Here is a 20,299-nt window from a genome sequence, read left to right on the forward strand (position 1 = left end):
AATGTTGGAGAAAGTGAGAGTGGCCAAAATCTTTCAGTCTTTCCTAGGCCTTCAAGAGGGCATTGGGTGATTATTTAGCTCGAAATAATGTGCAAGGATATGGAGAAAAAGCAGGAGCTTGGCATTAGGTAATGCAGAGGCCAAAGGACCTACTCCTGCTTCTGTGATTCTGTGATGAGGAGAAACATCGACAATATGTGGAGGACTATTTGTAATGAATAATATTCTCTTTTGAGAGCATTCCTAGACATTTATTTTTACTTTTATTAAATTTCTTCCATTAGCATTCATTAATCCATGACACACTTTTAAACAGATAACTCCGAATTACCATCAAATGTATTGAAACAGACCAACTATTCCCTTCCTGAATTTGAAGACCTCAATAGAAGCCAAATACAAGCAGTTCAACGAGCTCTTAGGAGCCCTTTTGCTCTCATTCAAGGACCACCAGGTAAGAAGAGACCAAGAACTTGAATAAAAAATGTGAATGTACAAATATTTTGGATGAGAAACAAAAGCTATGAATAGATCGCACTTGTAACCACAGAGACTACATAAAATCACTTGGAAATTGTAAAAAACTGCTAGGTTTTAAATGTGTTTATCCTTTACACAAATTATAGTCCTTAGTTCATGTACCTGCCCTGTTAGGTTGCACAGTTATTAATTGTATGGACAGATTTCTAAAGTCAAAATAATTATACACTTAACATTCAAGAACAAAAAGTTTGGGTGATGTAGCAGAAATCCACTACCGTCTGTGGATTATAGTGTGAAGGAAAAAAGGAGGGAAAATTGGAAAAGAAAATAATATAGAAATACCTACCTGTGGCATAGAGAGGAGGAATCAATACTACTGATGCCTTAATGGGTGAGTGGAAATTTACTTATCAGTGGTATATACCATGTTATCCACTGTATAAACAAGAATTTTCATATTAATATGGGACACTTTTATTTTAAAGGAAGTACTTCTTCTCCTTAACAATAAAGATTTTGCCTTATTATAAGTAAGAACTAAATGCAGTATCAAGAAGAAAATGACAAGTGTTCAGTGCTAAATACACATCCTTGATTTTATTCTGTTGTGTTATGCGTTGAACAGTGAATGATGGATCCATTATTTATTCACACTAGTAACCTTAAATTGTAGGAACAGGAAAAACGGTGGTCGGAGTTCACATCGTCTATTGGTTCCACAGAATGAATTACGATTATAACAACCAAAACTATCCATTGGACAAGGAAGACAGAGATAAAAGATGTATACTTTACTGTGGACCTTCAAACAAGTCTGTCAATGTTGTTGCTGGTAATGTTTCAATCAAACTCAGATCTCTTGAATTGACTCATGTTTATACTCTCATTCATTTACTCAGTGGGGTGAAGTTTACAGGGATGACAGAAGTCCCCCCACCAAATCTTAAAGTGAGAAGCAACCGTTATGTGAGTAGTGCTGGAACTTAGGGAGGCCTTCTTGTGGTGCTTATTTTGTTGCCGCCAGGACCATCATCTGGTTAAGATTGGTAGTCTTTTTATAATAACTATTGGCCCAGCCAGAGGAACAGTATCTCAGCAGCTTCAGGCAAGTCACCACTAGTGATAGTTAGAGCTATAGCTGTGATAGAAGGGAAAAGGTGTCTTGGAAGATAGGCAAAGTTAAGGTCACCGGGGCCATGTAGACAGGTTCTATCAATTGAAATTTTGGTGAGAGGATTGGATGACTGGGCGCATTCACAGTGCTCAGGTCTTTGTTGCCAAGGGGTGGCTGTTGCTGCTGTCCTCCAGAACTTTTATGCGTAGGATGTTGACAAAATGCTTGCAGAGGTAGTTTGGTCTAATCACGGCCACTTGAGTGCTGCAATTAGATGTGGTCAAGCTGCCAAATGCATAGAATGTGAAGACACTGAACAAACTCTCTGAGGTGTTCCCATGACATTTTGAGGCTGTTCAGCCTCTCAGCCTGTCAGCCATTGACTTGCACATTTGATCATTCATCATTTCATTGAGACTAACCCAGACATTTAATCATAACTTACAGGCATTCTGAAAATATTACTATCCAAACCATGTATGCTTTTGCAGGTTAATTCACACAGACATAAACAACTAGATCAGCCCCAGTATTTTGAGCGGTCTCTGTCAGAAACTACTAAAATTATATTAAAATGAATTACTCTCAAGTAGTTTTTAGAGTATACATGTATACATACATGCGTATGTGCATGTGCACAAAACCTAATATAGTGCTGCAGATAACAATTAGTTGCAGAATTCAGCAACTGTAAAAAGAGGTATCAGAATTTATTTTACTCCACTGCCAGCTGTATTTGCTATTGTTGAAATAACCTTGTTCATTGCTTTTATGAGCATTTGAGTTTTTTTTGTACTTCTGAGGATGAAGGATATCAATAACATTTTTAAAATATGTTTTTCATACCGTGTGACTGTGTCCAAGGATTCTACATATGTATTCCACATAAGATCTTCTTATCAGACTCCAGATATGTTCCAGAAATGCACTGCTTAAAATATTAGAACAATGTTTTCATTTCCTATAACTTGTATTGTTAGAACATGTTTTAGTAAGATTGTCGATGTAAAGAAAGTTTTATATTTCACCTTATCATATCGTCAAGTTGCCTAAAAGCAATGTACTAAACAATGGATTACTTTAATGTAGCAGTCTGGTTGTGAAAGAACTGGATCCCATCATAACAAAGTGAATAAGTTCTAATATTCCATTGGTTTACAAAGATGTGTTGGCTCGAATACAGGTTGTTCTGTTATAACGGCGTTTCATCAATACGAATTCGCTGTAACGTGATTGATGATCTGGGGGCAGTGTTTCTAAACTTTTAAAACGCGTGTTCACAAACACTTTAACCGCTGTTGCTAAAGCACGATTTTTCTAGAATGCAGGGATGCACAAGAATTCAACCATCATGTTATGTAAGAACTAACTGTACTAGAAGAATTGCATTAGTTCTTTGAGAGTGTCATGCAATCTTGTACATTCGCCTGAGCTGCCAGATGGAGCCTTTATAACCAGTTAATCTGAAAGCCACCAGTTCCAGCAGTATAGCTCCTCCTCCATACCACACTCAAGCAACAGCCTTGATTAAGTTCTAAATCTGTAGTATGGTGTAAACCCCCTAACTTCTATTTCAGAGAGAAAGCTATGAGAAACTTCTTTCTGCTTTTTGGATGAGCTTTGAAGAAGAGCAGGAGAGTCATCCTTCATATTTTGGCAAATATCTAACCCTCAATCAAGATGACAAATCAGATTATCTGTTCATTGTTTACTACTACTTTCATAATGAAAAAAGAAGTTGGCAGAATATGAATGTCAGTCTGTGATGCAGAGACAACCAAAGCAGAAGCTGACAGTATATACGACTTAATGGTAATTGTGATGACAACATTCCCCAGTAGGGTCAGAGCTGAGATTACACTTAGTTATTTCATAATGGTAAGATACAGGCTTTATACAGAGAGGATACGTATCAGTGTGGACAGTGTCTTGAATATGCTTGTAAAACACTACTTTTCTATACCCATATCTGCTTTGTAGAATACCTGTTGAAGCTGCAGAAGTATCTGAAACCACTCCGTGTTTACAGTGAGCAGATGGAAATGGTGGATTTTCCATATCCTGGGAGCCAACTGATGATCTCGAAGAAGTCAGTTCGGGAAGGAAAACCGAAACCTAACCTGAGGTGGCTATTTCTTTTGCAAATATAGTATAAGTTAATTAGAAGTTGTTTACTGGGCTTTTTTTAACACAATAAAACAACATGAAATTATATATTGACCCAGATCTGTGGGCTCCAGATCATCGGAGATCAGACATAACACCCAAGATGTGCATGTGGACCCTGAGGAAGTCCTGATGCACCAACATTGGTAGAAATTGCCTTGGACGTACCAGAGACTTCAGGCACTTTCAACTTACTGACCTGAAGTTACACAGGAAATGTTAGACACATAATCCTACATATGTGGGTAACAATACAACTGATACCCTTATTCTGTCATATTGACCTTGAAATCACTTCACTTGCCTTACCTCCATGACCCTCCCCTCCTGATTACTGTTCCCGACCATACTAATGACCAACTTCCTGACTATCTGACCAGATTTGACTGCTCCCACAAACTGACCACTTCCCCAAAACCACCTGACTAATCTCTGAGGCAGCTACATATTCACCCATCTGTCACCTAACCATTGTGCCCATATATCACCTTACCCACTTGCCACCCTACCCACCTTCTGTCCTTCCAACTTACTTAGCTGCCACCCTAAAACCTACCCATCTACCATCGTACTGATTTGAAATCCAACCCATGTACCTCACCACCTACTCATCAAACCCATTCATTTGTTCATCTACTCACCAATTCACTAACTCTCAAACTGCACATTTAAACTTACCTCATTGTGGCTACTGCTATAAACAGTATCCAGTCTTCCTTTCAACAGTCCGGCACTGTGGTGAATTTCTTTGACTGGAGGTTCACTCTGCTTTTCTAAAGAAGCTGTACCCAGGAAGCCAGTGTCCATGCAGGTGAGAGAGGGACAATCTGGTGATGATTGCTGTCGAGGGTCCTCTTCAGATTTCTCAAGGGCTTCTTTTTCATTTTCAGAGTGGTGGCAGGGAGTGCTACTTTATCATTTTCGCTATCACCTTCATTCATTGAGATGCAGCCACACAAGTAACATTGCTGTCTATATTTGGATTCACAGACTGAGTGGAAAGAATGAATTAATATCGTCAATATTTATCAACTCTCCATTAAACATAAACCACAACACACAAGCAAAGCTCAAATTTTCCGAGACACACTATTTAAATTGGCACAATACAGCAGCCGAAAGTTAGCAACAGAAGTTTTCTATTAATAACTGACACATACTTCATTTTAAAAAATACATTTGCAAAGACATTCTATATCTGTGATTTCAAGTTTTGTTGGGTCCCAGTTTTTGTTGATAGATTTGTCCCTCATCCCTTTACAGTCACACAATGCATCCCCTGTATTCTCCTTTGCAGCCATTGGCTTCTTCTTGTTATACTTTTCAGGCACCCAATTTACCATGCCCTCTGAGCTGTCTGCTCCCCATCCCATGGCCTCAACCTGCAGACTCTATCTCTTCAACTCTGTCCCTTTTTTTGCAGCACGGTGGCTCAGTTGTTCGCACTGCTGCCTCACAGCGCCGGGAACCTGGGTTCGATTCCAGCCCTGGACAATGGTCTGTGTGGAGTTTGCACATTCTCCCTGAGTCTGTGTGGTTTCCACCCCCGGGTGCTCCGGTTTCCTCCCACAATCCAAAGATGTGTAGGTTAGGTGATTTGGGCAAGCTAAGTTGCCCATAGTGTTCAGGGATGTGTAGGTTAGATGCATTCATCAGGGGTAAATATAGGGTAGGGGAATTGGCCTGGGTGGGTTGCTCTTCGGAGGGTTGCTCTTCAGAGGGTCGCTCTTCAGAGTGTCGCTCTTAAGAGGGTCGGTGTGGACTTGTTGGACCGAAGGGCCTCTTTCCACACTGTAGGGATTCTAATTCTAAATTCGAATTCTAAACCCTTGATCACTCAGCAGAACTGCATTTCCCCCAATCCTGCCCTGCAGGCCTGCACCAACCCCACCTTCCTGGCCTTGCCTGAAGACTCAATCTTCCCCAAATACTCCCCATGAACACCACCCTCACCTGGAAAACTCCCTGTACTTCACCAGGCAAACTTGCTCCACCCCACTCCTTGGCCTAACCAGGCAGCTTTGCTTATTCCTGGCCTAGTCCTGCAAATGCCTGCATGCATCCCTCCCACTGTTTTGCCCCACAGACCAGCTTCCCTCCCCAGCCCCCATCTCTCCATTCCTATACACTCACGCTATCTTCCTCCTGCCCTTGCTCTTCTGGTGTTCATTGGTCAGCCTATCAGAAGCAGATGGGGTGAGGAGGGGCAGCTCCTTTAAAAAGTTTCGAGTTCCACATGTGGCAACAACTTCTTTTTCTTATTGGTTGCTTTTCAATTTTCCCATGAGATTTTTTTTGGCCATTTTTGAGATCAATGCCACCTGTTTAGCGATATATTTTGAACCCTGCAGAAGATCCAGATCATCGTGGTGTGACATATATGCCATGATTCAAACTTCCATGGGCATCACTAAATTGCTAAGGGACCACATTGAGTAGCCATTGGCTCTTCCCACCAATCCATTTTGAGGCTCTTATTACAACAGGAGGCCCACTTGTCATTAAAAGTCACTTGCAGCTTGGAAGATTGAAATTAAGTGATTCATACTGTCCCTAACTGAATTTCTGTAGCTGCTAAGTAGGTTATCATTGAACCTGCTGGTTTAATTTATAGAAATATGCTCAAATGTGCAAACGTGTCAGGGAGCCAGCTGTTACGCATCTTTCCATATCTCCCTACACTTTTGCCTCCATGGCTATCTTGGTAATCCTAACAAAATTCAGTTCTAAGAGTCTCATGCTAGATCAACTGATCAAAAGGCCAAGATTATGCTGCATTTTTGTTTTACATGCGTGCTGCAATTATGACTACTGATCGACGATGGTAAATCATGTATTTTTCTTTTATCAATCACGGACACTTAATTCGTACATGTTGGTTGTTTCAGTCTTATACCTGACTACATTAAAATAGCATTGACAGAAATTTAAGGGAAGATTATTTCCATTTAAGCCAAGGTTTGTTGGTTGGTGCATAGCGAATATATTTAGTGGTATTTCACATCTTTATCTACAAGTATCACAAAAAGTTAGTAGAAAAATCTATGATTGGATTTTCCTGCAATTATTGAGAAATTACTGAGAGGGATCTTCTGCGTGCCCTACAATTCCCCCCAGCACCCAGCTGCCCATGTGATACCACTGACACCCACTGGTATTTTCCTTGGAGCTAACCTCATTGAGTATGCAAGGAGAAGTGAGAGTAATGATTCCCCTCGTGTCTGGGATGACACAAATGGGAGGGAAGGAAACTGAGCTGAAGTGTGCCAGTTAAATTGCAGTTGATCAGGAGCAGAAGAAGTAAATAAGAAGAGAAGAAAAATAACAAAGGTAGAGAAAGAGATCTGCAGCTGTAGTTCTGATGATGAAGCAATGAACCTCATCATCATTGCTCCAAAAACAATGATGATGAAAGGAAGAGAACCATTTCTACTGTGTGGAATGACCACGGGCCCACTACATTCAGATATTCCTGCGGAAGTGTTGCTAGCAGAGAAAGGCATCTTGGGAATCTACCTGAGAGAAAAGATGTGCAGGCACTCGGGATAGAAGTGGCACTGGAAGTCAGTTGGTTAGTTGGTTGATCAGTGCTGCAATCTCACTAGGTTGACCAAGTTCTCCTGAATTGCCCTGGAGAAGGTATTGTGGTGCAGATTTGTTGGACAATTGCCATGCACTGTGCTGCTGGAGAGGGAATTCCAGAATTTTGCTCCACAGCAGTGATGGAGTGGCAATATAGTCCCAAGTTGGGATCATGTATGACTTTGTGAGGAGCTTGCATACGATTGTGCTCTCATGTATCTGATTCGCTTGTCCTTTGAGATGACAGACATTGTAGGTTTGGAAGATGCTGTCTAAGGAATCTGTGTGAGCTCCTGCTGTGCATCCTGTGCCTGGCACACACTGCTGCCATTGTGCTTTGGTAGTGAATGGACTCAAAATTGAACTTGCTGGATGGACACAGTCGAATGGGCTACTTTGTCCTGAATGGTGTCAATCTTCTTGCGTGTTGTTGGAGATGCACCCAACCAAACAGAGAGTACTCCATGACACTCCTGACTTGTGTCTTGTAGATGGACGCAGCCTTTCAGAAGTCAGGTGAGTCAATTGCCACAAAGTTCCTAGTTTCTGCGGCTACAGTATTTGTGTGGCTGATGCAGTTCAGTTTTTAATCAATGGTAATATCTAGACTGTTGATACTGAAGAATTCAACAATGGTAAAATTGTCAGATTTCTCTCTGGTTGGAGATGTCATTGCCTGGCACTTGTGTGGTGCAGCTGCAACTAATCAGTCCAAGGTCTCGCTAGAATTTTGTTTAACCTTCTCATCATCCAGGCCTACATTGTGAGAACACAGGCTTAAAGTTCCAAGTCTCCACAATTGTTCATTCCACTTCCAAGTGCTGAACAATCCAACTCAAAAACCTTAAATGTATCCAACACTTGAATATAACATTTAAACTTAGCTTGATTATTAACAAATTTCTCCTGTCTGATTTATGGCATCTTCAATCCCATGATTTTCAGCTTTCATCTTCACTTTAGTTAATACTTGTGTGTAGGTTTTCAATTAAAAAAACTATTTTGTTTGCTTGAGGTTGGTGTCGGTGTTAAACAGAAATAGCCATTGTGAATCTAGTACATTATATGTGTGGGAACAGCCTTTGGCTGAAGTTAAAACGAATAATTAACTGCAGCACATTGTTTTTGTTGCAGGCCAATAACACTTCATTACAAAATACGTGAACCATCTAATCCTTTTGCGTCTAAAATAAAAGCATATGATGAAATGATTCAAAGTGGAACAATAGTGACAGAAGAAGACATAGATGAGTAAGTCAGAAAAATCTGCCTGTGTATTTTTCTCACTTTTAACTTACTGTATAATTTGTACAGCTAGCTTGTGCCTGCTTTAAACAATAATATTCTGTGGACACATTTCAATCAGCAGCTGAGGGTATGCATTATCGATAGCTGACAAGGTGCCTGTCACTGGATGACCAGTACCCCTCAGCTCTCTGCCTATAGTCAAGTTATTTACTGTTTTCTTTCCAATTAGTTTAGAAAACAGAAAGATGTGAGCCTTCATTATGTTTTTTGAGAATGGGAGAGAAGGATAATATTTGTGGAGGGTGACTGAAACATGGGCAATGGATTGAGGGTGAGTGTGAGTCTTGACTATTCAAGTGAGGGGATGAGGTGGTTGGAGAGAGAGTGGATGAGGGGCATGAGGAGGGGGAATGATTGGAGCTGCAAGATGTATTCTGAGGAGTGCTGTGCAGTAGAATGCTGGAAGGTCAGAATGGGCTTGCTACCTGAAGGTCTTACCTCCACTCATCTGTCATACCACATAAGGTCCTCAATCTTTGGTGCACTGTTTCCAAATTGAAGGGAACACATTCCTGCTCCTCACAGCTCACAAACACATCTGTTTGATTGGATGTGTTGTTTTTTTTCCCCTCCCCTCATCAGGGAAGCTCACCTCATTGCAGTCCCTCCAATGCAAAGGCAGAATTGTCAGTTTATGAGTGAGAGACACAGTAAGCAGCTTTCCTGGGTCTCCTGTCCAATCCGTAGTTGCTGTCACTTAAAAAAGAAATCCATGTGTTGGTGAGATATTGTAACTCATGGTCCGTTTAATTAGAAATCCTTTCTTTGATTGTGTCATCTTTCTCCCCACTGAACTGTTTGGGCAACTTTGAATGCTGTGGCTGGCTTAGAAATGAGGGTTAAGTCGCATCCATTAGCCAACTGGATTTCTGACCTGAAAATGCTCTGATAGGCTAAGTGCAGATGATTCTGACCTTAAAGAAGAAAACATGTCCACAGGGTGGAGATGCTACTCAAGTAAAAGTTCAAATACATGTAGCATTAAAAAAAATCAAATGAGCACAACACACGAATTCACCTCAAGGATTAGTATCCATTTCAGAGACCTGGCTACAAGCTGGGTATGATTGCCAGTGAAACATTCTGGACTACAAGACTTCCAGACAAAAGACAGCAACATTGTAAAGGAAGAGGACAACATTTATGTTTACAAAATGCATTGACAAAATCAAGCGATTTCAGTAGAGGCAATCAGGCTTTTGAAAAATAGTGGTTAAAATTTTGAGCAGATGGGAGAGTGCAGGATCATGAGGTGGTATTGTAGAATTACAGAGAACTTGGAACCATCTGCCAAAAAATCATAATGTTACCATAAGAGATTTTATTGTCCACACTGGTTAGGATAAGCAGAACTGTTTTTATGAATGTACTTAAGACAATTCCAGAATTGTTTGTTATAAACTGAGTCTCATGTTAGATGTAATGATGTGTGTCATACCAGAATTTCATAGCAATCTGACAGTGAGGGAACAGGCAGACTAAGTAACTGGGCAAAGTTATGGCGGTTAAAGTGTAATGAAGAATGCAGAAATGTATTTTAACTAATTGGAATAGTTTGTTGAGAGATTAGAAATCGTGGAGGAATGATAGGAAATTAATTTTTTAAAAATCAGCAAAAGGTGGTATACAATTACAAGAAGTAATTAAAATGGCAAATAGAGAATTAGATTTTATCTCAAGGAGCTTGAAAGTCAGGAAGTGATGTTTCAGTTTTCCAGACCACTGGTCAGACTCTTTCTGGACCATTGAATTTGCGAGGTGACATCTTGTGGTATTATTATTCGACTGTTAATCCAGAAGTTCAGATATTATTCTGGAGACTTCGTTTTAAATCCTGCCATTTGCAGAATTCATTTTCAATAAAAATCTTGAATTAAGAATCTGATGATGACCATGAATCAATTGTCAATTGTCAGGAAACCCCTAATATCCTTTAGAGAGGGAAACTACCATCCTGACCTGATCTGCTGTACATATAACTCCGAACCCACAACAATGTGGTTGACTCTTAACTGCTCTCTGGGCAATTCGGGATGGGTAGTAAATGTTGATCTACACAGCCCCACCCTCTTCCTGTAAACGAATAAAGAAACAAATTACTTGTAAGTGGTATTCATCAGAAGAGATATGTTCGCAATGAAAGGGGAATATGGTTCATATTCACCAGAATGACATCAGGGATTAAAGGGCATGCATGAACTTGGTTTATGAGCTTTGAAGGATGATTCAACCAAGTTATTGAGGGTGGAGAAAGATAACTCACTATCTCTGGCGAAAACATCCAGAACCAATATGTACAATCTTAAAATTAGAACTAAAACCCTCAAGACAAAACTTCAGAAGCACATTTTCAAAGACAGCATTGTGAACATGTTGCAGTTGTATTTCATGTTGCAGTTGTATAAGACTCTGGTGTGGCCGCATCTGGAGTATTGTGTGCAGTTTTGGTCGCCATACAAAGGAAAGATGTGGAGGCACTGGAACGGGTGCAGAGGAGGTTTACTAGGATGTTGCTTGGTATGGTAGGAAGATCGTATGAGGAAAGGCTGAGGCAATTGGGGCTGTTTTCATTGGAGAAAAGAAGGTTTAGGGGTGACTTGATAGAGGTGTACAAGATGATTAGGGGTTTAGATAGGGTTGACCATGAGAACCTTTTTCCACGTATGGAGTCAGCTATTACGAGGGGGCATAGCTTTAAATTAAGGAGTGGTAGGTATAGGACAGATGGTAGGGGTAGATTCTTTACTCAGCGAGTCATGAGTTCATGGAATGCCCTGCCAGTAGCAGTGGTGGACTCTCCCTCTTTATGGGCATTTAAACGGGCATTGGATAGGCATATGGAGGATAGTGGGCTAGTGTAGGTTAGGTGGGCTTGGATCGGCGCAACATCGAGGGCCAAAGGGCCTGTACTGCGCTGTATTTCTCTTGTTCTTGTTCTTGTTCTTGAACATCTGCAACACTCTTGCCAACATCTGTGGAGATTGAGTCAATAAAAATTATTAAATCCGAGATTCACAAATATTTGTTAGCTAAAGGAATCATAGAGTATATGGGTGTGAGGCAAATAGATTTAAGGTGGAAATCAATTATGATCTACTTAAATGAGAGAGAACACTATATTAGCTGTGTGGGCCTACAGTTGGCATTTCCATCTCAGGGCAGCTGTTCTGCCTATAGCAAGGATTCCCCTTTATTCCAGTGATTTCTAGTCACAACCTTATTTGCATACTGAAGATGAGACTCCTGTGCTAAATGCGCAGGGGTAGACTCTCTCGGCTGGCAGAAGAATCAAACTCTGTTAGACTGTTGCTGAGACCTCTGTGTGATTGTCTGCACTCTGACAGAAATCGAGTAGCTCACTTAATAACTAAATCCTGAGAATTCTCTCTACCATCTGCCAGAATGTAACAGGAAATATCGTACCCAGTCTTCAATCAGAGCAATAGAGTGATACATATTGTAGATGAAATATTTTCCTGAGAACATTTCTGGGCTTCTTGTCCAGATCAAATGGAAAATTGGCAGGACTGGACTGGAAGCCTAGGTTTATTTTCAATAAAGAAAAGTGAGCCTTGTTGTGTTTAATTTTTACTGTATGATTTATTTTGCTGCAGTACCTCTCATTATTTTCCTTTTGGCATGCTCATGATATGTGCCAGGAATATCAACCAAAGGGGCTGTTGGTGATGGTTCGCCATCGCTCTATGACCAACCTTTGTTTACTTTTACAGCAGATTGTGGACCTTACAGACTTTCAGATCTGAAACAGTAAACCAAGTTTTAAACCAAATTTTAGATTAATTTACAATAAAGCTACTGCTATTGAAAATGCTTAAATGCTGAAATTTAATTACATTTGACCTAGGGAGCTGCAAGTTACTTGTTCTGCTCAATCAATAGAATAAGATTTGGAGAATTCAAGACCCGGGATAACATATGGGTTTTGAGTTGGATGGTGCTGTTTCTTCCTTACCTCTTCAATAAACTTCAGGTTTAATTTGTCTTTTCTGTTTGCTGAAACTTGTTGCATCATTAGACTGCTAAACCAATCATTAATATTGGCACATTGATATATTTTAACCAATGCATGCCATTTTGTTCATGTTTGGCTAAATAAGCATGTGGTGAGAATTGATATGATGAATGATTAAAAAAAACTTATTCCTGTCCTAATCTAAACCCTTCTTTTCATCTACACTGTGTGTAACTTAGTCTGTGCTTCTACTGAGCATCTCACAAAGCATGCGCCTGACTGGTGATAAAGAGCAGAATCTCACTGATGAAACATTGTTAATATATTGGGGTATGATTTTTTTCATTGTTAATTTCCAGCTAGGAATGTTCTTTCCAATGCTATTAAGTGCCATCTTGTAGAATGTATGGCGCTGGCACTGGACATTTGCTCTGTAGTGCCTTCAAGATGGTACAACCATAATCAAAAGCTTCATATTATTGCAAAAGTGATTGAGACGTTTTGGTTGAGAATTTTTAGTTAAGAATTTGGATCAATTGGTGCGCTGTTTTACAGGGAACATCTCAACAGTGAACTGTGATGTTTGTATTTGAATTCTTTGGCAGAAGTGCTCACTCTTTGGCTATTCTTTGGCTATCCAACCATTGTTAAAATTCTAAATTACTGACAGAGAAACTTATATTGTTGCTGCCAAATATATTGGTGACAACACATAGGACTGAATTTGCAAAGGATCTCCCACTCTTCTGCCACTTCTGAAGTATGCCTTCTGCTGAGATTATGTCAAATGTTTAGGAGAGTTCCATAATACTATGTTGTAAACTTTACCTTTTGGTCATTGGAATCATTTGCTAGATACAAGAAATTGCTCAGCAAAGCACGGAAGCATGAACTAAGACGTCATGATGTCATCCTTTGCACATGTGCCACTTCTTCCAGTAAGGTTCTACAAGAAATGAGTGTGCGGCAAATATTGGTGGATGAGAGTGCCATGTGTACTGAACCAGAACTGTTAATCCCTATTGTTGCACATAAACAAGCAAATCAGGTAAGTTATTATCCTCTAGAAGTGGATTTCTGACTATAATATTAATTTCTTGCACCTAACTTCTTCTTGAAGTAAAGAGAATGAAATGCTGTGCTCTCTCATATTGGTGAATTGTGTTCCTCAGTGAATCATGACTGATTTTTTCCAGATTATCTCTCCCTGAGGGAGTGTTTTGAAGAAATAACTAAAGTGGTAGAAAAGGAGCTGTCAAAAATCTAGATACTTCCTCAAAGAAAGCTATAGGTTGGATATGACATACCCATTCATCCACTTGCCCTTTATTCTTTTCTTCCCCAATCTCTATACGGGTAATTGAAGTCTCATATGTTCCTTTTTTTCACAGTTGGGTGCACTGCTTTTTGTCATTTATACAAATGATTTGGATGTGAACATAGGAGGTATGGTTAGTAAATTTGCAGATGACACCAAAATTGGAGGTGTAGTGGACATCGAAGAAGGTTACCTCAGAGTATAATGGGACTTTGATCAAATTGACCAATGGGCTGAGGGTTGGCAGATGGAGTTTAATTTAGATAAGTGTGAGGTGCTGCATTTTGGAAGGCAAATCAGGGCCGGACTGATGCAATCAATGTTAAGATCATGGGAGTGTTGCTGAACAAAGGGATCTTGGAGTGCCGGTTCATACTTCCTTGAAGATGGAGTTGCAAGTTGACAAAATAGCGAAGAAGGCATTTGGTATGCTTACATTTATTGGTCAGTGCATTGAGTATAAGAGTTGGTAGGTAATTTTGCAGTAATACAAGACATTGGTTTGGCCACTTTTGGAATATTGCATTCAGTGCTGGTCTCCCTGCTTTAGGTAGGATGTTTTGAAACTTAAAAGGGTTCAGAAAAGATTTACAAGGATGTTGCCAGGATTGGACAGTTTAAGGTACAGGGAGAGGCTGAATAGGCTGGAGGTATTTTTCCCAGAGTGTCAGAGGCTGAGGGGTGACCTTATAGATGTTTATTAAATCATGAGGAGCATGGATAGGGCGAATAGAAAAGGTATTTTCCTGAGTGTAGGGGAGTCTAAAACTAGAGGGCATAGGTTTAAGGTGAGAGGGGAAAAATTGAACAAGGAAGAGGGGGAGGCTGATACAATTGCAACATTTAAAAGGCATCTGGATGGGTATATGAATACGAAGAGTTTAGAGAGATAGTGGCCAAGTGCTGGCAAATGGGACTAGATTAATTTAGGATATCTGGTCGGCATGGATGAGTTGGACCGAAGGGTCTGTTTCTGTATTGTACATCACTATGACTCAATAAGTACCAAATTTACTATGACCCCTGCCTTTTCTTTTTGTTCTGCCTGATGGTCATTCGTGTCCTCACTTTTTAAGCTCTCTGTAGCTGCATCATGACTACTTCCTCTGTGGTTATCCACAAACCCCTCAGCGTTGTTTTGACATTAATCACCCATCAAGCTCAAAAACATTTTGTGGGATTAAATTGCCCATTGTTTGGAGGACTGTCAGGAAAGCCTGAACAAGTTCCGGAGGAAGGCCCCTTGGTTTTGCGTGCACTTCCTGCACTCACGTGGCTACCAGCGAGTCTTCCCTGGGATTTAGGAACCTAGTGACGGATGAACTGCCAGCCAAATCAGAGGCTGTCCGTGTCTCATTGCCAATCACACAAACAGCACCAGTGGCAGCTGCAGGGCCATGCAACGGAACACAGACATGAAGAAGAGTAAGATGGCGGCTGAGTGTTGTGGTGGGGAAGAAACTAGGTTGGAGGCAGAAGCAATGTCATGTTTTACTACAGCCCCCCCAATGCTTGGTCCCTTGATTGAGTCTAGCGTGTCTGATGATGAATGACTCTTCCTATGGCCTTCAGAAGGTGTGGAAAAGCTGTGTTGTTTCCATTTAATCTTTGAGCTGCTACTAAGTTGATTTTTGTTATAAACCCCCACACTACCGCCTAACAGTGATAATGCTTATTTATTCCTCAGCACCCATGTTGTGTGTGTGCAGGTGTAGGACACAGTGAAGAAAAAATGCATAAATCTTTATTCATATTCTACCACCAGGAAGATAAAAAACACCCGAGTGGCCAGTGACAAGCAGTGCCCTTCTCAATAAAGAAAATGCTGACCACTAATTTTTTTCTTTATTTTACCCCCACAGTACCACCTAACAGCAGTACTGCTTATATTTTCCCCAGCACCCATGAGGTTTGTGTGTAGGTGTGAGCCACAGTGAAAGACAACAGGTGTACAAATCTTTATTCATTTCCCACCACCAGGAAGAAAGGAAACACCAGAGTGGCCAGGGACCAGCTGTGCCCTTCTCATCAAAGGGCAATGCTGAATGATTAAAAAAGTGAAGGGGAGAGCAGGGACTAAACCAAGATAGAGTTGGAAGGGGAAGTAAAATGCTCCACTCCCTGCGGTGCCCACCTCTCCCTGAAAACCACTAAGTTGTTGGTGTGCTCAGGATCAATGAGTGTTAGATAGCTTATTAATGAACCTAACTATCAACTTGCTGGCTACTTCAGGAATCCTATGCCTTTGTTCATATTCCTATGGTCCTACATATTATCTTCTTTACTATGATGATTGGCATGAAGAAATTCAACAAGTCTTTCATTCCTTTTGCAATATTGCTTTGAACAACGTGCATGCATTATACTTGTCTGCTCTTTCTTTCAGACAATAAAATAGTTAAAAATAAGATTAGAGAAAATAACTGTCAATATTTTGTGTCAGCCTTAGTATCCCTCACAAATTTATTGACAGGGGCCGAGTGAAGTATATTGGTTTTCAATCTACTGTTAAACCTTGTTTCTTTAGGAAATATTCAATTAATGTGGTTCTAATTCTATGTAAATTACAACGGAGCAGAGGAATAAATTCTTATTTTAATGTCTTTATTGTGGGCAGAAGTTCTATTTTGTGATTGGTTGAGGCTTTGGGAGAGTTGATCGTGCAGAGTATAATCTGATGTGTGGAATAGATTTCTCTGTCCTTGAGCTTGGGTGTATTGAAACACTAGGTTGCAGCGAATAAAAGAAGATTAGAAAGATTTCAGTAATGTAGATAGACTCTGTAATGTCTATGCAATGAACTGTTTTGACTATGGAAGAAGTAACAGCCTGCTTGAATTTGATGTTTAATTTCATATTATTTGTTTATAAAATTATGTTTTTACCTTCAGATTGTTCTTTTGGGTGACCATATGCAACTACGGCCTATTATAAGCAATGAGTTCTGTCGGCGTCTTGGCATGGAGACATCGCTATTTGAGCGCTACGATAAACAAGCATTGATGCTTAATGTGCAGTATCGGATGGTAAGTGATATTTGCCCATTTAATATTGAGTATAATTTGTTATTGTCTCATGGAGACTACTAATCTAAAAGAACCAAACGTAACACTAACCATGATAAACTGATGGACAAGATTTCAATACTTAAATTCTTTTACTGAGAATCAAACCTAAATCAACATAAATTAAAGGCAAATTATATTTTGTAGAAACTATAAATTTCATTTGAAACAGGCCATCCAACAATGAAAGCTATTTCAGTTTTCTCTGGTAGTTCCTTCAGAATGTATAATATCAGTTTCAGCCTTGGTATCCCACAAAGCTCTGTTCCTCTCAAGTAGACTTTCAGCTTTTTCATTCATGGAGGAATTCGGCCCAAAGTCCCATCCAACCACCAAGGCTTACCGTCTCTGAGTACAACATTCACCAAATGTTACACTGTTTTAGTTATTTTAAAACAATCCTTTTTGAGGGTGGTAACTATAGATTTTATTCCAGCATAGGCTGGGGATAGATAGCCTCCACCTGGTTGCCCAGGATAGACTCGCCGTAAATACAAAAGTTTCACCATAGTGTATAATTCTCAATGTAATACATGACCCCTTTATCTCAACGGAGCCCCATCCCTCCAATCGCCACCAGGACAGAACTCCACTGGTCCTCACCTACCACCCCACCAATCTCCATATACATCGTATCATCTGTTGCCATTTCCGCCACCTCCAAACGGACCCCACCACCAGGGATATATTTCCCTCCCATCCCCTACCAGCGTTCTCGAAAGACCACTCCCTCCACGACTCCCTTGTCAGTTTGACAACCCCCACCAACTCAACCTCCACTCCCAGCACCTTCCCCTGCAACCGCAAGAAATGCAAAACTTGCGCCCATACCTCCCACTCACTTCCCTCCAAGGCCCCAAGGGATCCTCCCATATTCGTTACAAATTCACCTGCACCTCCACACACAACATTTACAGCATCCACTGCACTCAATGTGGCCTCCTCTACATTGGGGAGACAGGCCACTTACTGGCGGAACATTTCAGAGAACACCTCTGGGACAGCGCAGCAAACAACCCAGCCGCCCAGTGGCTGAAAACTTTAACTCCCACTCCCACTCCTCACCTTAATCTCCTTCCACCTATTGCATTTCCAACGCCCCTCCCCCAAGTCCCTCCTCCCTACCTTTTATCTTAGCCTGCTTGGCACACCTTCCTCATTCCTGAAGAAGGGCTCATGCCTGAAACGTCGATTCTCCTGCTCCTTGGATGCTGCCTGACCTGCTGTGCTTTTCCAGCAACACATTTTCATCCCTTATCTCAACCTCAGCCTTGGCACTGCTGGTTTATACGGCAACTCAATCTTCAGTTTCCCCTTAACTTTGTGATCTGTGTTTCAATTCATTAGCAGTAAATTGTTACAATGTACATTCTTAGCTCGATTCCCACAGGAATGAAATCATATCCCATCATTCCTACGTGTTGGGCACATTTCCTATCATACTTTGAGAAGAATGGGCGGCACGGTGGCACAGTGGTTAGCACTGCTGCCTCACAGTGCCAGAGACCCGGGTTCAGTTCCCGCCTCAGGCGACTGACTGTGTGGAGTTTGCACATTCTCCCCGTCTCTGTGTGGGTTTCCTCCAGGGGTTCCGGTTTCTTCCCACAGTCCATAAATGTGCAGGTTAGGTGAATTGGCCATGCTAAATTGCCCGTAGTGTTAGGGGCAGGGGTAAATGTAGGGGAATGGGTCTGGGTGGGTAGTGGGTCGGTGTGGACATGTTGGGCCAAGGGGCCTGTTTCCATACTGTAAGTGATCTAAAAAAAAAATCATAACAATATTTGTCTCTTCTGAGGTATTAGTGTGCATATAAATACCGATCTCAATCAGTTATCTCACTTCCATCCATCCTGTTGGCCTCAGCCAGAACTCTCTGAGCCAGGAGGCAGCCAACCTGGGATAGTGTACCCAAAAGATATCCAGAAATCCTTCTAGTCTCTGTACGTGTTGTGTCCCTAAGCTTTTGCCATGCATCTCTTACTGCTCAATCGACATCCTAATGGGAAAATGAAGAATTGGGTTTTATTTAATAGTTACAGCCAAGCTTCTTTAATATGACATGCCCCTCTTCTTGTCCCTTTGTCACATGTTGGCCAGCCTTTCAGCCAGCTGTTGCTGCCTTCAATCATAGGTTTTGGAAAGCAGTTACAAAACGAATACCAGTTGTTCAATTATCAACATATGTGAGATGATCCGTATCCCAGGATGGGCTTATATATTAAATCTGCAGTTCTATAATTCTGTCTTTAGCTGGTGGTTTTAAAGATCCAATTCTTCTTTTCCCAGGTCGTAACAATTCAATAAGATTTGTCCTTGCTGATTCTAACCAGCTTGTTGTTGCGTTACCATAGTCTTACCAGAACAAAGGGGCTGCTCTCTTATTATGGAGAGAAGTGATTAGTGGTGACTAATCTGAGGGCCACTTGACATCAGGGGAAGGAAGATGTTGAGAAGGAGAGTCCTTCATGGTAACCTCAAACCGGTGATGGGTTTTGAACCCACACTGTTGGTCTCACACTGCTCTGCAAACCAACAATCCCGCCAACTGAGCTAAACTGATTCCCACTCTGTTAGAGGTGATACCTCATTATCAAACAATTTGTCACTTGTATCTTCATGGCATGTGTTTCTGTGATTTAAGTTAATCAATTCCTTGCAACTATTCTGAACCCAGATTTCCAGGCTCAAAGCAAAAGGTTGGTAGGGTGTCTCACAGGGTTTGTCTGTGTAATTTAAAAGATCTTTAATTAGTCAAAGAATAAAGTGAACTGTTATGGACTAGGTCAGACCCCCTCAAAACATTTTTAAGCATGTAGTTCTTTGAGGAAGTGACCAAGTTGATAGATGAAGGAAGGGCTGTTGCTGTCATATACATGGACTTTAGTAAGGCATTTGATAAGGTTCCCCATGGTAAACTAATAGAGAAAGTGAAGTCACATGGTGTGCAGGGGTTTCTAGCTAGGTGGATAAAGAACTGGTTGAGCAACAGGAGACAGTAGTAGTTGAAGGGGGTTTCTCAAAATGGAGAAAGGTGACTAATGGTGATATACATCAATGATCTGGAAGAGGGCACTGTTGGTATGATCAGCAAATTTGCAGATGGCAAGAAGATTGGTGGAGTAGCAGAAAGCATAAGGAACTGCCAAAGAATACTGGACAATATAGATAGACTGGAGGAGAAAGTGAGGTCTGCAGATGCTGGAGATCAGAGCTGAAAATGTGTTGCTGGAACAGCGCAGCAGGTCAGGCAGCATCCAGGGAATAGGAGAATCGACGTTTCGGGCATAAGC

General features: G+C 40.9%; 1 protein-coding gene across 1 annotated transcript in view; it reads left to right on the plus strand.

Moving 5' to 3' along the window:
• helz2a (helicase with zinc finger 2a) overlaps window positions 1-20,299 on the plus strand; it is a gene marked incomplete at its 5' end in the record, with an annotated part of 86,210 nt that overhangs the window by 38,565 nt on the left and 27,346 nt on the right. Inside the window, 6 exons of the mRNA XM_043710066.1 lie at window positions 317-454; window positions 1,157-1,315; window positions 3,578-3,722; window positions 8,480-8,596; window positions 13,482-13,674; window positions 16,836-16,970. Coding sequence (XP_043566001.1) covers window positions 317-454; window positions 1,157-1,315; window positions 3,578-3,722; window positions 8,480-8,596; window positions 13,482-13,674; window positions 16,836-16,970 — 887 coding nt within the window. The remainder of the gene's footprint in view (window positions 1-316; window positions 455-1,156; window positions 1,316-3,577; window positions 3,723-8,479; window positions 8,597-13,481; window positions 13,675-16,835; window positions 16,971-20,299) is intronic.

Source organism: Chiloscyllium plagiosum, chromosome 20 (genome assembly GCF_004010195.1).
Source record: "Chiloscyllium plagiosum isolate BGI_BamShark_2017 chromosome 20, ASM401019v2, whole genome shotgun sequence".
Taxonomy (NCBI): domain Eukaryota; kingdom Metazoa; phylum Chordata; class Chondrichthyes; order Orectolobiformes; family Hemiscylliidae; genus Chiloscyllium; species Chiloscyllium plagiosum.